General features: G+C 38.0%; 1 protein-coding gene across 3 annotated transcripts in view; it reads right to left on the bottom strand.

Moving 5' to 3' along the window:
* Positions 1-17748, bottom strand: part of mid2 (midline 2) — a 180949-nt gene that overhangs the window by 11636 nt on the left and 151565 nt on the right. For all 3 annotated transcript variants that reach the window (XM_023959096.1, XM_023959095.1, XM_023959097.1), the window contains one exon: positions 9022-9183. In XM_023959096.1, the coding sequence (XP_023814864.1) occupies positions 9022-9183 (162 nt within the window). The remainder of the gene's footprint in view (positions 1-9021; positions 9184-17748) is intronic.

The following is a 17748-nucleotide window of genomic DNA, read 5'->3' on the forward strand; positions in this document are numbered from 1 at the left end:
TTGCAAAATATGTTATATGGTGCAGTTTAATAGTAACTGACACACCGGATTTTGAAATGCATTTAAAAACGCGCTAAGCGTGAGATCTTGAACACACTTAACCCTTAGTGTTCACAATGGAAAAGCACAGAGGGGTGTCTTCTTATTTTGTATTGTTTACAAGCACACATCCGCCACCTACAGTTGGAAGAGGCCTAGTGCAAAATGTCAAAGCGGTGCAGATCTCCTGAACCTTGCTCCAGGCTTTTTCTTTCACAGCTCTATTCCACAGACTTGATCATAGAATTCCGGACCCAAATTTTAATTTCTCCTATATGATCAATTTTCAAACACTTGGTACTTCCTTGAATTAAAAGGGATGCTATCCACACGTCACTATCAAATCTGAGTACCTGATTGGTCAATTTTCCCCATGGTTTAATCTTCAATGAACACGCAATGGACACGTGTTTGGTACGTAGAGACCAAAGACGGTCGTAAAAACTTGTATAGCTATGCATGAACGCGAGACTTTTAAATGCGGAAGCCCGAAATGTGCATTTACAGGCGTTTACATAGACTTTTCCTTGGAAGTGGTCACTTGAACGCGCGTCACGGGTGTTATCAATATAACGTAAGCCTTCTTTAGAGCAGATTAGTCAAACACCATCAGTCTTTGGATGAGATAGGTTGTGTATGGATGGTAGTACCAAATTTTCCGCACTATAAAGCACACTTAAAAGCATTAATGTTTTTAAAAAAAAATGGCAGTGAGCAGTATGATCTAGAGCACTTTATACATGGATTAATTCAGGTTGTGTTTACTGATGTTAAAGGGATTTTCAGAATTACGTGTTACTTACATAGTTCTAGTTCTAGAGTTCCCATGAATGCAGTTAATAAAGTCTGACTGACTGATGGACTAATCTCTGACTTTTTTGTCGCATCTAATGCGGTTTGTAGTTCAGTGCACTTTATATTTGACATAAATTCGAAAATAGACAATTCATTAACTGTGCACCAATAGTGTGGAAAATACGGTAGATCACAAGATCTTAAAAAGAAGCCTAAGTCTCTAAAAAAAAAACATTCACAGCAATTTTATGCAGAAGAAATGACAAACTTTAGAAATTAGTAATCTCTTAAAATTCAATATGAAAATGAAAGGTTTGTAAAAATGTTCAAACCACAAATTACTGCATCCTCATAATAGCGTACACAAAGCCAGGATGTAGCTTCTTTATTCCTTCTCCATCTTCATCCATTTTAGTTGTTTTTGTTAATCTGACAAGCATCCCAGCTGGAATCAAACCATTCAATCCTGCATCATTATTTACTTTTGTACCCTGAGCCTAACCTCCTCCTCTTCCCTCATATCCCCTCCATCTCCCACTGTTTACTTGAGGGGCTGCATGGCAGCTTGAGGGCTGTCATCAGAGATGCATGCTGGGTAAATATTATTGTAAGTCCTTTAACAGAGAGAGCGTTGTGTACCCATTGGGCACTTTGACAGCAGATATTTTCAGCTTGGATTTTAGCTGCTTATCTAACAGTGACTTGGTACTGACAGAATGCACGCTGTAAATGTACACACAGAGTCCCTGCAGGAGCTGTCTGCACATTCAGGATGTCCACAACTCTTTTCAGACAAAATGACAAAATAAATATGAACAAAACAGTTCGTGTTGTCAGCTGCTTAGCTGCCTAAAGCAAGGCCTGCCTTCACATTTATCTTCTGTGAGGAAGAGGTACACTTTGTTGTTACGACTTGTGCTTTATATATATATATATAAAAAGTGAGGTTTACACTTAAGAACAGGTGTGGGCTTTTGGAACAGCTAGATGTCTAACATATGACCATATGACCATATGAACAGAAAGGCGTAAGATCTGGTAAATGTTTCAGTAAAAGAGTTAGATTAGACTAAATAAAATTGGAATAGTCTTACATGGATGAGATGATCCCTAAAAGTCCTTTAAATGTTCTTTGTAGCGCTGTGTCTGGCAATACAATACGTATCACAATGCAAATGTCACAATAAGATGTACATGTATATTCTGATATGTCCAAAGACTGCACCAAAGACAATATATCACAATTTTTTGAAAGAGTAATCTGCATTTTTACATGGTACTGGTAGTTCTGCCCTGCATTATTCCGAGAAGGGAAAAATAACAAAAATAAAATCTGTTGATCTTTTCATTATTTTCGCAATGGAAAAAGGAAAAATATTATGAAGTTCAGGAAGAGAACGATTAGTTTCTCCTCCTTGTTGGTTTTGGCTCCTTCCATTGATCACGTCATAAACATGACACGGGCCAAAGCTAAGTTCCTGATTGGTTGACGCGAGGCGTCTTCTTTGCCAGAGATCAGACATTTAAACTCTCATTGCACCGGCCAAAACAGCAGGCCTGACACGGGACCTTTGATTATGTATGTACATAGACTTAACATTGAAACTGGGCACCCCTGATCCACCGATCTTGTTGGGTGTGAACACAGCATTAGTATGTGCGGAATTATAGTAAATTAGTAAATAGTAATTATAGTATTACACTCTATCTGCATATCTGGGACTTCTGTCTGTAAAGGCTGTCAATAATCCAGATCATGACACCACAAGATTCTGTGTTGGATCTAGAAGACAAGTATTTAAGTATTTTCTTCAGATTAGAACTCATAAAGTGTCCAGAATGCTACTGTTTGAAAGCATCTACAGTTCTCTATATTTCCCCTGGCCTCTCTGGCAGACTGACAAAGTCTGCATGTATGAATGTTCTTGCTCACATGGCTACAAATCTGAATCGGTTTGAATCAAACCTGTGAACGTTTATTTCTATTTTAATTATTTTTAATACAGAAAATAATCGTTTTTAATAAAAATAATAGTAACAGTGAATTATTTTTTTAATTTTTGCACTTTATTCAAACACTGTTAAATACGGAAATAAATCTGCACCACAAAAAAAAAAAAAAACAAACAAAAAAAAAAACCTTCTGAACAGGAAACTAATGTTTCTTTCACTTTAACTAATTCCTCGACAGTTTAACTGCCTAAAAAGCTTTGGGTGTCTGATTCCTTTGGGCTCTCCACACCTTGCAAAGAGCTATCTGGTGTCTATTTTTTATTCACACAACACGTTGGCTCCCACTCTCAGTTTGTCACTTTCCATCCACTCTCTTATTCCTTCCATCTTTCTCCTCGTAGCCTTCGGTCAAGCTGAAACCTGCGAACAGTTCACTCTGACTTGGAGCCAAAAAAGATCACGCACAAGCATACATGCATGGATGTGCGCTCCCTTCTTTATCATGCTTAATTCATATGTTTTTCAGGGGGTTGTGAGCTCCTTCACATGTTCGCTGAGAGCACACCTTTGAAGCGAAGCATTAGAGTTTCTGTTCGCTTTTAGCAACACAGAGTTCAATGAGCAGTTGCCTTAAAGTGACCTAAAAAGCTTGGGAAAGCATCAAGGCATGGTCTACACTGTTGTCCCAGCAACTGAACTGCACATGATGGGATGTGGAGCCATTACCGGATCTATCATTGCATTCAAGATACAAGAAAACCTTTATTTACACAAATATTTTTTTCTTTATAGGGAAAGCTATATTTGTTGATAGAAGCAATTTAAATTTTAATTTCCAAAAATATATTTATCTAAGTAAATCCTTTTAGTGTTATTGCTGTCATGTAATTGTAGAACAAGAGCTGAACGCAGATTGGACATTGGAAATTTGTCTTCTCCTTTGATCTATTTGATATGTCCATAAAGTTTTATGTTGAATGCTCTTCCTAAAACTGCCCTCTGCTTTTACCCGGCTTGGGACAGGCATCAGCAGGACACTGGCTTGTGCCCTGTTGTGGTTGCATTTATCTTCTGTTTGTACTTCCATCCTGTTCTTGTCTGTTTCATTTTCATATTTGTTTGCTTGTTTTTGTTTTTTTCGTGGATTATGTTTTTGCTATAATTTTAAATGTCTTTACTTTTACCATGGATTTTTGCTGCCCATCCCATTATGGGGGGGGGGGGGTCGCAGCATTTAGAGGGGACATTGCCCCCACCCCTGTCCATGCCTACATTCAACCTTGAAAGTTCCACATTTATAGTGTAAAGACACTATGAACCAGCAAAAAAACAAACAAATGCATTAAAAAAAGAAACTTTAACACAGACACATCCATCCACAATATGAATAATTTTCCAGGATAAAAGAAAAATAAATCTCAACTGAGAAAATACAAAGGGGAGCTATTTTTTATTTAGCACAGAAAAACTAAATCCTGAATAAATGCAATAAATAATTGTGCCTTGTGATTGACTTGTGGTCCCATAATATTATGAATCTCACATACTTTACATTTTGTTGCTAGGAAATATTGGACAATAGCTCATCCAATACTACAATTTAGGGTTTTGCTCTATTGTGCAGCATTACAGTGTATACTTGGGAGTTCTACTTTTAAAAAGACTGGGATGTGATAATGTGTGGCTTTCCAGGATCTGTTGGTGCTTCATGTCACAAAATTCTTTGCTTTGCAAAGCTCTCCTTGAAAAATGATGAGCTTAGGCTAAAAGCTTCCTGGGCTGCTCATCCTGAGCAAACGAGGCAGCTAATCCTTCCACTCTAGTAACAGATAGAAAAAAAACATTGCAGCTCCAAAGCTTGCCATTACAAACCCCGCACAGCCGCACAGCACAGAGGGGAAAAAAATAATAGGCTTCTCAAAGAAAGATATTTGTGATCAGTTTTTTTTGTGACCCATTTTAATCCAAACATGACTCGCCTTCTCCAGGACGGATGAGCAAGGCTCTTTAATCTGGGAATCCATTCATCTGACAAAACAAAGAAGGCTGGGAAGGAAGAGAAGAGGCAAAGACATGTGGGAGATTGAAATAAACAAATAAGGAAAACAGGAACCAAATGTAAAAAAAAAACAAAAAAACTTCTATGAATGGAATTAAGCATCTCGCAAGGAACAGAGACACAAAACATTCACATGCATACGATATTTCAGATATCAAGCTTTTCTAGCTAAAGTATTATTCTGGCTATGGTGTTTACAAGTAGTAAAGACACAGGAAAATTCCCAGTTTATGATAAAAAAAATAAAATCATGAATCCAACATGAGTGGTGTGATCCCTAGATTTGATTTACATCTTCAAATCTGGTCCTGACCAGAAATAAAGCACAGCTGCAGTCCATTCTGGATTTTAAACTTTAACCAAGAGATTTAAAGTAAATAACAATAAATAATGTACAAATTTCTCATTAAATAATCAGAAAATATGGTATGCACTCCTGTACTAATGAAGTCTTTCTTAGTTTTTTCTGAATTAAATTGTATTATTACACCTATTTAATCCCAAGTGAGACACTAACTGGATTAGATGATTGAGCAAACAGGTTCATATGATACGGATTCAGGGTAAGATGTTGCCAGTTGGTACGGATGGTAAGAGTCGAGCAGCCTACTTTAAATATTGTTGCAAAAAGTTTAAGTAAACTCTTAAGATCAGGCAAGTCTGCTCTATTTTTGCTTTAAATAGCAACACCCGTATAAATTTCTGTTAACTTTACTGTCTGAATTAAAAAAATAACTGAAACCCTTCTGAGGAGGCAGGTTTTGACTATTTTCTATAGTAAAAAATATACTGAAATCTGCAAAAACAACAACAGAGAAACCACAGATTCTGTTCACATTAGCTTGCTCACACTAATCAAATGTAATCACTTTAAGAGTTTTTTTTAAAAGTGTAAATGGAAAAATGCACAGGAGATTTCAAACACTTCACTGCGGCATTTTTGCACACACAGTTGCAGACTCATCTGAGTGGCTCTGCTGAAAACTTCCTCAAAGCGTTATCCTCATTCTGCTCTCATATCTTTGCAGACAGACCTTCAAAGTGCAAAGAAGGCGCACCAGTCGTAACTTAGCAGCCTTTGCAAAAGCAGCTTATGGCCCATGTGTCATTCCAACTTTGAGCAAGCTTTTTTTTTTAGTTATTAAAGAAGACGTGACTTTTACTGACAGAAAGAGACATAAACTACACTGAAGTCAACTGGAAGTCAAACATATGAATACTGCTACAGAAAAGGAAGCTAGCAGAGTATCACAGCAGGCTTTGTTGCTATTGCAAAGTTGTTTAGATTAATACTATCTCTTTTTGTTTTCTATCCTCATAGCAATGTTAAAACACAAATTAGGATAGGAGATTTATTATCAAAAGATGCATTAGAAAAAGTGTTTGGGTCAGCTGGTGTTTACTAGCCTAGACTTAATATTTATTTTCATAAAAATGAAATGAAAATTGCTTCTTTTTTTAACCATTTAACACCAGAGCTGTCCTGATGCGAAGAAACACCAGTTTTCATCACGTCAAACACTTCTCTGTAATTTGTTGCCCGTCAGCTGATTTTATCAGCTTCAAAATACATTGGAAACAATTGCATAAAAGGTTGAAGAGTTACGGTAGTCTAAAGCACGTCGACGCTAGCAACCAAAATAAAATAAAAAATCTTCATGGTCTATTCTTGTCATGTCACATGAGATCCACTCTGTTGAGCTGAAGACAGCATTGTACATTTTGGCAGAGTTTTTATTCAATCACATTTCAGATAGCTTGCTTTGTCAGGTTCTATGAAATCTACCCGTGCTCAGAATCCACAAAGCCAACTGTGTGTTGTAAGCCAGCAGATGGACAACTATGATAGACAATCATAATGGAGGTGTTCTATAAGAATCGTGATAGTGAGTGTTTGTCAAGATTTGCAGCTGGCTTTGATTTATCAAAGGAAACCCTCGCCATGCTTTAAATTAACATCAATGATCCTATTACAGTAATAGAACTGTATTAAAGGCACACTCATGTTTTTGAAAAAAATTAAGGTGTTTAGATGAACCTTATATTGTGGAAAATGTATAACAATAATTTATATCTATAAATATACAAACATTTTTTTTCTCTTTCATCCTACGAGCAAAGATGATACCTTGTTCTACGTCTAGATTACCTGGTTAAGAAAAAATCATATTTTTAAAATTTATTGACCTTTTTTTTTAACAGTAAAACTTCCCACTGCCCTGCTTGTTCAGTGTGAACACATGGGCTAAAAATGTCTGTCTGTTTCTATGATTTCAGTGAAAACATCTATTTTCCTTCACAGTTTAAAAAAAAAATTGTGCAGTGTGTTCCTCTATTTTCCCGTTAGGACTTGCTTGAAAAGATTGCTAAATGTTTCAGAGAAACTCTCCAGCATTGACATTTCTTCTCTTTGCTGTGTTTTTAGGCTTTAAGTGAAAGTTGTGCGGTCAATAATGACAGAAAAATAAAACACAAATTTGAAAGTTTATAGCTTTTCAAGTATAAATGACACATCAGGACAAATGCAAGTGGAAAAAAAGATGAAATATTTGTCAGAAGTAGATCCTCCCCTGGCAGATCTGCACATGCATATATTACCAAGCTTAAGGGAGTCAGTGCCAGTTTATCCAAACCGCCAGAGTCTGACTCTTAAGCACAGCAAGGAGGAGTTCTCAAGTACTTTCAAGCTTCTTTGCATTTTGTCTACTATTTAAGAGCGATTTTAAGAGTAAAAAAAAAAAAAAATCAAATGACAAGCTGCCATGAACATACACAAATTATCTACATAGTTTGGACTCGTTTCTCTGTCAAACCAGAGGACAGAGTTCATAAACGGCGAGGGTGAACGTTTCTGACTAAAGTTTTATTACTTTACATGACCATTTGTATTTGATACATTCATTTTTGTGACCCCTATCTCATTAGTATGATGCAGACATTCCTTAAACTCCAATGTATATAATTTGGTCCATTTTTTTGCCCTGTGGTGCATTTATCATTCCACTATAGAGACAGTAGAAAGGCTTTTGATGCTCATTTCAAAATGGCTGCTTCAATGAAATCTCAAAAAACAGTGTTGGTGGGAAAACTTTCAGAAGGTTAAAGCGAGACTGACGCATCTATTGTTATTCTTTTTTTTTAAATGACTACTTGCTGTATTGAACACAGTTAGAACATGTTAAAATGTGTGGATCAAAGTTAATTCTATTAAAAAACACACATATTCCTGAAAATTTAATTTTTTTGTCAACTCTTTGATGTAGTGAGCTTTACAGGGTTATAATGTCATTTTGTTCAAACATCTTTGCAGGTTGATTCTAAAAAATAAAATAAAATAAAAATAAATTCCACTTAAAAGTAGGACACTTTTGTGTCAGTTTGTAAAAGAACAGATAAAGTCTGGTTTCAAACATCTGAAAGAAGATTTTTATTTTTATACTCATCCATTACCTTTTTTCCTCTCCTTCACCTGGTGCTCCTGCATTTCTGTGTTAATCTTAAAGCTTCACAGCTCAGATGCTGACGGCGGACAAACCGTCCTCAGAAGATTGATGGTGGGGCTTGTGCCAGAAATGCTGCAGGTTGAATACTTTCAAGGTCTGCAGCAACGCCAGTGAGTCCACTCACACATCCCCACTCAGTGGAGGCTGACAGGTGAGTGGGAGTGGAAAATAAGACAAGCTCTCCCGTGGCCTGTTTGCTGGATCCTTACACAAGCTCTTTTCAAATGAACTGCGGAAGCAGAAGCCCAGATGACCTGATGTATTTCCTGTAAGATGCCGGCTTTCTCCTTCTTCAAAGAGAAGCTTTCTCGCTTTTGTAAGATACCTGAAAATCCGTCTGCCAGCTGTTCTTGGCTTATGCATCAGGGTTGGACTCATAGGAAGAAATCCAGAAATAGGATTTTAATTGCATTGTTGCAACAAAAAAATCCAGATACACTTAAGCAATTCTGAATCAAATAGTCAGGATGTACTGACTCTCTCTGATTGGGTAACTCATGACATCACAATATGACTGCTTTTAATCACGATAACATTGAAACGGGGTAGGTAAGACCATTTTCCTGAACTTATTGGCAGATTTTTATTTGCTTTTTTGAAGAAAATCTGCCAGGGTAAGAACTTATGACTTATTTCTAAGGGGCCTTTTTTGTAGTGTGTGTTTTGACTTACTGTTGGTTTTGAGGCGGGCGGGCTCGCTGTTGCGACTTCCTGCCTGGTTGATAGCCTTGACAAAAAAGATGTAGCGAGTGCCGCTCTGCAATCCGTGCACTGTGTAATGATTCTGCTTGATGTTTGGTACGATCATCCAGCTGTCTGCAGAGTTGTACAAACCTGACAAGCACACAGACACATGCACAGGATTAATGTCTATGGTTATTGATGCTTTCAGTCCGTCCTGGTAAAAAAAAACACTTATAATTAATGGCGTAGTTAGAGGAAAAGAGATTGTTGTTTTGCCTCGGAATCCCAAGAGAGCCATCCCGCCATGAGAGATTTTGGAAACCAGACTGCAACTTTTATATCAGCCTGCAGATCCATTCCATTACTCTTCCGTCAGGCTTATCATGACGAGGGCCCTCAGGCGATTCTGTGTGTTCACTAAGCTGAAAGCATAAGCCAGGTGCTCACCATGTGACAACCACCGTTGATGATCGCCTGAAGGCAAAACGCTATGATAGCTTTTAGAATACCCGCAAAGGTAGAGAAAACATTCATATGTCCACAGCTAGCGGAGTGGGGCGCTGATTCAAAGCCGCAGATGCTGGTTTGGCACCACAGTTGGTTGTTTCTAAGCTGACTGTGAGGGAAGAATAGAAACACTCAGCTGCAGGTGGATCTTTAACAAAAAGGTGTTCACGGGGTCTCTGCTCATGCAAGGGATAATGGATTTAAACATAATCATCCCTGCTATTTTCAAATAACTTGACCCAGCACTCCATCAGCAGACACAGTCTGATGAAGTACCCTTTCTTGGATCATAAAGCACCAGCTGAGTGCTGCATGCATTACAGATGGCAGCAGGGTTGTGGATGGTTCCGCCAAGGACTGCGATTAACATGAAGTACTTGTTGTGAGACTACTAAGTTTAGCATGATTCTGTATCCTTAACAAAAACTCCAGGTGTAAGGGCTTCCTCCTCTTCTGTAGACTATTGATGTTGACTGATAACACAATTCTACAGTTTGTTTATTTTTTTTAAAGTGCTTTCATATTTTTTTCTTGTCTGGAAATTGTTTTCTTTTTCTCAGAGGGCTCACTTTACCTGATGGCAGATGTACAGTCTAGCCTGAAATGAGACAAGGAAGAAATGAACCCAAGTGAACCCTGGTGCAGTTCACTTCAGTGTGAATGCACACTGACTGTTCAAAACTCTACATTCATTGAAGGGAATAAATCTAATACAAATCAAAGCCGCAAGTGGTATTGTATGACCTGCAAGCATTACCCTCTCCTACTCTTGTCGCCCCATTTTTAACCTCCCTCACTGGCAGAATAGCTGCTACACACCCCTCACTTTCCCCTTATGTCTGTGCCACTGTAGTCAGAGTTGCATGTGACAAATTCATTTAAAAAAAATACTCTTTTCTAATATGGCGGCTTTTCTGTTGATTTTTATCTCCACAGCAGGCATGTTAATTAACTAAGGCTTTCTGTTAAACACACCCACATTTCTAATGGTTTCATATTGTTCCCCATTTCCATCCAAAAATATTCTTTTTTTGGTCGTAAAAAGACTATTTTAACTGACGACCCTAGCAGTTACGATTTTTTCAATTTTTTTCCAAGGTTGTTTTTCTGTTTCCTCACTCACCCTTTTCTGTGAAAAGAAACTTTACAAATATGTTATTTTTGTGTTTAACTTTGTTAGCTTGGGAGTTTCTTTTTAGCTGCCAGAGCAGCCGCTTTAAGAAAGTAGCAGATGTATTACCGACATATCATCGAGCGACTTGACATGCATCAAAAGTGAGTTGAATGTGGGAAAAATCCAGTCGTTTTCAAAATAAAACTTCCTTTTGAAACAGACTTTAAAAGTAAAAAAAATGTAGGTTGTGTTTTTTTAACCAACTGTCATACGGACTGGTACTAGTTCACGGCCCACCGGTCAGGCATCACTGCTCTAGAGGCAGCTCTCATAAAGAACCAATGATGCCTGCATCTTTTGCCAAGGCAAACTACACATGTTGGAGCTGTTAACATTCAAAGAGTTTGAGTTCTGATCATTTCTGTCATTGTTGAATGTTTTTTATTTTAAAACACGCATGATTACAGCAAAATGAAAGTCAGTGTGGGGTAAGGCTCTCAGGACCATGCTTTCTCTGTCCCCTTTGGTTATGAGGCATTGTGAATTATTAAGTGAGATGGAAACAGCATGCATAAGTAATAGCGAGGAGCCTGCTTGTAAATATAAATACTTCAGATGGCGCAAATAAGGCTTTTAAAAGGGGGAAGGTTTAAGAATGAATGAAAGAGGGAGCTCTTAAAGCTGGTGTTAAAGTCATGTTTTCACCTGAGCTTTTCTCTTGCAAGGACAGTCTTCCTTTGAAGCAAAAAAGGAAAAAAAAAAAGAAAAAGAACAAACCCCTACTAATTGATAGTTTTATTCAGGGCTTTTAATTGAGTTGCTGTGAAAAACAAAGTTCTCAGGGAAAACCCAAGACGGGTTCTGCTGTGACAGCTGAACTTTGTTGTTATTAAATCTGTGCCACCCACTTGTCATTTTATCAGTTTCTTGTAGAAACTAGAGAGGCAACAGTGTTTTGTGGGCTTTCAAGAGATCCAGGGGAAGATGAAGAGCCGGGATTCATGCTGCTTTCTGTTGTTAAAGCTTTTGATCTTGATAGCGCCACTCCGTTTTTCCTAAATTAGGTCAGAACACAGCAAAAACACCATTTCAATTTTATGCGGCTGAAGAGGAGTTTTCTGACAAAAGCTGGTTGCTTCTCTGGAGAAAACTGTGACTTCAAAGTAATGTAGAGGAGCAAGCGAGCGTGTCATTAAAGATAGAAAGAGAAAAAGGAAGAGCAGAGAAAAACAGCCACTTGCGTCTTTATATTTCTGCAAAGTGTCCTGAGAGTGAAAGTGGGTTTGTCTTTGATGATGCAATGCAGAGTTAACTGTGACCGTGTTTCTCAGCCAGTAAAGTTGTGCAGAAGGGTCATCCCTTCCATATTTCATAGAGAAAAATACTGTGTGCATGTGAGCGGGAGCATGCATCTGCTTTTGTTGAATCTAAGCATCTGTTGAATTGTAATAAAAGAAATCTAAACTTCAACTCAAAGCAGGAATCTGCAAAAGCTTTAAAAAACTTTCTGCTGACACACAAGAAAATGTCCACATCCGTGTAAGTTTTATTGATGTGACTGGTGCAAAGTCAACACCTAAAAAGGTTTATATGGAAAGATTCCCATGACAGGTAGAAGAAAAGCAATATTTGAAATTGCATTTATCTGATTCTATGTATTTCCCATTTTTATTGTTTGTATTTTCATATGATCTAAACGCAATAAAGTTCTTTAAAAATCAAAAAACTACTCAGAAAAGACTATGGCCATCACCCAAAACATCACATCAAATAAATGTAGCATGGCGGTGTAAGTATTGTTCTGTTATACTTATAGATGATTACTCAGTCCTGAAAAATAAGACCATTTAACAAAACTTATAAGAGTTTGCTGAAATAATTAAATTCCGATCTAGGTCATAATTCAACTAGATTTAAAATTTAATTTAATATTCCAATTTACTTAAAAAAAAACCTCCAATGTTCAGCGAAAAAACAAAACACAAGAAGAAGAAAGAAAATCACATATAAATCACTCTGGAGTATAATTTGCACCCCTGGCTAAACTATGCAAAGTAATGCGACTTATTCTCAGAAAAACACGGTGCCTTTGGTTAAAATTGTGAGTTCTCACATCACTTAAATTTTCAAAATATAGCTGGAGCCTCCATGAATACAATTCATAATGCTCACTTCAAAAATATAGAGTGATCAAACTTTTCTTTAATTATTTCATGATTTCAGTCAGCTCAGTAGTTCGTTTATTTCACTTTAACAGCTTGCCATACATTCGATCTGCTCTCACAGCTCAGTTCCATCGCTTGCCGCTGCTCTTCATTGTTTATTCAACCTGTCAATTTAGTTCACACGTCTCAAAGTCAAGACCAAATGAGGTCCGCTACGTCCTTTTATGCGGCTGGCAGCACTTCAATAATCTAATGGATTTGTAAAGGATAAGTCAATGGGGTTCAGTGACAATAAACTACATTTCTCATATTTCATGTTGCTCATGTAAAATGACAGATGGTGTACATTTTTATATCCCTTTTCTTCCTTGCTTTAGCCCCAATATGCTTCACAATCACAGTACTGTTCACACATTCACACACTGATGGCGGTTCTGGTGCCTCAAGTTGTAACCACCAGGAGCAATGTGGGGTTCAGTATCTTGCCCAAGGACACTTTGAACCTGCAATCCTCCAATCAGAGGTTGACCGCTCTACCAATGACAACACTTTTCCACATCACTGAGGTTGCCCTAAGAGTAGAATTGAGAAATACAAACAATGATCCCAAAATTTCCAGAAAAAAGAAAAAGGGATTCAGATATAGGGATGATTCAAGAAAGACAGAAAGGCAAATTCATGTTTGAGCTTTAAGGAGAAAAACCAGGAATGTCTCTTGTTATGTGAGGCGATGGCGGTAGTCACAGGAAACAAAACCCCTAGCAAAACGTAAAACACTTGAAGTTTATTTTAAGACAAGATAAGATAAAATAAGATAAGATAAGATAAGATAAAATATTCTTTATTGATCCCACGTTGGGGAATTTCAATTGCTACAGCAGATCAGTGCCAAAAAGAGTATACTTTATTGAGTACACTTGAGTACAAGTACAACAAGTCTACTATACACCATGTGTAGTGTAGGAAGTATAATAACGAAATACTTCTTCACACTAAAATGGAGCATTTCATATTTACAGTACATAGATAGTTTATAGAAAGTAAACTTCAAGTATTCTGCCTCACTTTTAGCATAGACTAAGTATACTTGTAGTACACTTATGTAAACTACTTTTGCTAAGGGTATACATCAGTATTTGACAGAATCAGCAATCCCAATACAATGTGTTGGATATCAGCCTTAAGCTGTTTTTTTCCACTTCAGAATCTGCAAGATTTAAGTTAATTCCATCAACAGTTGAAGAGTTCATGTCAAACTAGTCGCTAACTATACCGGCAAAAAAGTCCCCCAGCTACATAGCTTTTACATCGCTGCTTGTTAAAAGCCCAGACAAGATGGATACAACACAGCAGTCCATTTTTGTTAGAGGTGTGAAGTTTGACCTGTGTGTCATAGAGGTGCTGCACATGCATGGAACCACAGCGGGACAGAATGACCTTCGATGCAGGTAAAGTCCGGGAATAAGAATGCATTGCCCTGGGAACACATTACTTACATTTCAGCTCTAACTTAAAGAACAATAAAAAACAAGTCAGTGAAGTGAGTGTTTGTGGTAAAAAGGGCCACAGAAATTTCATTGAAAGGTTTGGAAGCGAAGATTGGATTCTGATCTATTTTGGTTCTGATCCATGCAGCCTGACTGAGATGAAGCACTTTTATTTCCAAAAGCCTGAAAAAGAACTGTGCTCCTTGTGATTTCAAGCAGAATGGTTAGATACATGGAATTAGCCAAATGTCTACAGCAAACTGTTGGTCACACCAACCACTTCGGCTGCTGCTCAGCTGTCTACTTTGCCTTGTTTTAGCCTCCCGCCATCAAAGACAATAAACAGAAAATATACAACTTGAAAATTATTTTGATAGTTTGTCATGGTGTCCTTTTGACCACAGAGTTTGGAGCCTCTTGCTGACTCTATTTTCCACTGCTACGCTTGGATGATCCGATGAAAGCATGGTGCACACGACCTAATAACCCCCACTACTCCCCACCAGAGGGCCGAGCCTGAAAATGTGGCACGGGGAGAAGAAACAAATATATATTTTAATAGATACAGGAAAGCTGTCAACTGGGAGCATTCAGATTTAGCCACTCGGAAAGTTGGAGAAAAATACCACGATAGGAATCCAAGTTGCAAAGTGGTACGGCAAGCCAAATGGGCTTCTCTCTTTCTCAGTTTCTCTTATGAATCTCTGAGGACTCTGTGGCGGCACACTGCTGCATAGCTGAGCAGACCAACTGAAATGTATCCTCATGTGCCAAATAGCCGGGGCACTTGAGTTGAACGACTAGACGGAGAAATGTCAGGCCCAAACAGAGGAGGAGATAATGACACGATCAAAGGGAAAGGTGTGAGGAAGAGCAATGTGCACTATTATGCACATGAATCACATCCTCATCACATCCATAATTGGTCATTTTTCCGTCCTTGTATACCCATAATGCAGCTTGATTATCACATGTTCAAATGCTACGATAGCGAATCAGATGCACATAGCTATGTCTCGGGAATCCACATGGAAAAGCATCCCACCTATTTTTGTGTGTTTTTGTAAGGTTTCGTACACACTTGGCATGTGACGCACGTTCGAGAATGCAGGTTTAGACCATTGCGTTTATACTGGACAAGAAGGGTGGGGTTCTTCTTCTTTTTCTTTTGCTTCTGTTTACTAGCACATGTCCGCAACCTATAGTTGTAAGAGGCCTACTGCGAAATGTCAAAGTGGTGCTAATCTAGCAAATCTTGCTCCCAGCTTTTTTCTATCTTTTAGCTCTTTTCTGATAAAAAGACCTTCTCCTATTATTCTGGCCAGGCACGAACCGTAATTATTTATTTTTCCTCCGTGATCAGTTGGCACTTCCGTGAGTTAAGAAAGTCGTCATCCATACGTCACTACCACATCCCTGTCCCTAATTGGTCAAAGGTTGACCTGGTTTAACTTTAAACATGCGTTCAATGGCCGCATGTTTTTGTATGTAGAGCCGGAAAAGGGTTGTAGAAACTTGCGTAGCTAATGTGAAAGTTTTGAACGCAAAAGCCAGAAACATATATTTATGCAGGTTCACATCGACTTTTCATTGGAAGTGGCTGCTTGAACGCAGGGTGATGTGAATGTAGCCTTAGGGCTGCATGAAATGAGGAAAACTTGTGTTGCGGAATACTAGTGATCAATATTGCAGAGGCAATATGAATAGCAACACCTGAACAAAAAGCGAAACAAAAAACATCTAATATTGGTATTTAAATAAAAGTCTACATAATTTATATTATGACTCTTGTTTATGTAATGGGAGGCATCTAACATAGTCTATGGTTTATGGTCTATAGGTCTATGCAATTGTTCTTGAAATACGGCCATAAGATTGTTTTAGCATGTGTGTTAACATTAAAGTTTACCATTTATTTCAATTTACACCATCTTTTGCAATTCGTGTTTTGCAATTCGTGTATTGCAAAAGATGATATCCCGATAACGATACATTTACTAATCATTGTTCAGGCCTGGTTCTTGTGTAAAAGATAATGGATGAGATTTTATTTTTTTTTATTTTTTTTAAGTATTTCAAAAGTTTTAAAGAGGCAAAAAGATGTGTTTAAGTGGAGCAGCTTTTGATCACAGAGGCAGGCTTGAGTCTAAACAAAGGACTCAGCCGTGTTTTCTGGATGCCAGCACAGACAGCCGCATCAAAATCGGATTTGAGATGTGCTCTGAAGGCTGACCTATTTACTTCCAAAAAACTGCGATGTGGTTGTATCATTGTGATTTCAATAGCCCTAATAAAAATAAAAGCAGTGAATGAATCACTTTTTAATCACTAAAATATTTAGCCAGATTATGCCTGGTACATTTTGACACACTGTGATTTGCTGTCAGAAAAAAGATGCTTTTTCAAAACAGCAAAATAAATAAATAAAAAAAATAAAACTATTGCTATTTCTTTCTCTTCTGAGTTTAACATGACTTAATTAAAAGTTGATAGTTGATGCCTAAAAAATTAACAAGATCCCTTTGTTTTTACACTCAATAATATCTAAAAAAATGAAAATTTATCTAAGTTACCGGTTCCCAAAAAACAACAGTCTTGATAAGCCTACTCTATGTTTCTCTACGTACAAAAACAAAGAAAAGACTAAAATTGGACAGAAAATCTGGGTTATGCAGCACACTTCTTATAAAAAATTTAACATATGAAGACAAGACAAGAATAATGGGGTAACAGTGCTCCTTCTTTGTTTGGGGCCTGAGAAGCTATTCCAACAAGGAAGTCTCGACAATTTTAAAACAAAAAGTTTTGGTGAAAAGCTAAGAACAGTGCAAAACTTAAAAAACAAGTACTGCATATTTCTATTCTTCTTTCTCTTTCGGCTTTTCCCATCAGGGGTCGCCACAGCGAATCATCCTTTTCCACCTCACTCTATCATGAACATCTTCTATCCTAACATTAGCCAACTTCATGTCCTCTGTTAAGACATCCATATATCTCCTCTTTGGCCGTCCTCTTGCCCTCCGGCCAGGCAGCTCCATCTCCAACATCCTTCTACCAATGTATCCACTATCCCTCCTCTGAACATGTCCAAACCATCTCAGTCTGGCTTCTCTGACTTTGTCGCTAACACAGGCAACATGAGCCGTCCCTCTGATGTACTCGTTCCTTATCCTGTCTAACCTGGTCACTCCTAAGGAGAACCTCAACATCTTCATCTCTGCTACCTCCATCTCAGCCTCTTGTCTCTGTCTCACTGCTACCGTCTCTAACCCATAGAGCAGAGCTGGTCTCACCACTGTCTTGTACACCTTTCCTTTGAGTCTTGCTGGCACTCTTCTGTCACACAACACTCCTGACACTTTCCTCCACCCGCTCCAACCTGCCTGCACTCGCCTCTTCACCTCTTTTCCACAATCCCCATCACACTGAACTGTTGACCCCA

Source organism: Oryzias latipes, chromosome 10 (assembly GCF_002234675.1).
Source record: "Oryzias latipes chromosome 10, ASM223467v1".
NCBI lineage: Eukaryota > Metazoa > Chordata > Actinopteri > Beloniformes > Adrianichthyidae > Oryzias > Oryzias latipes.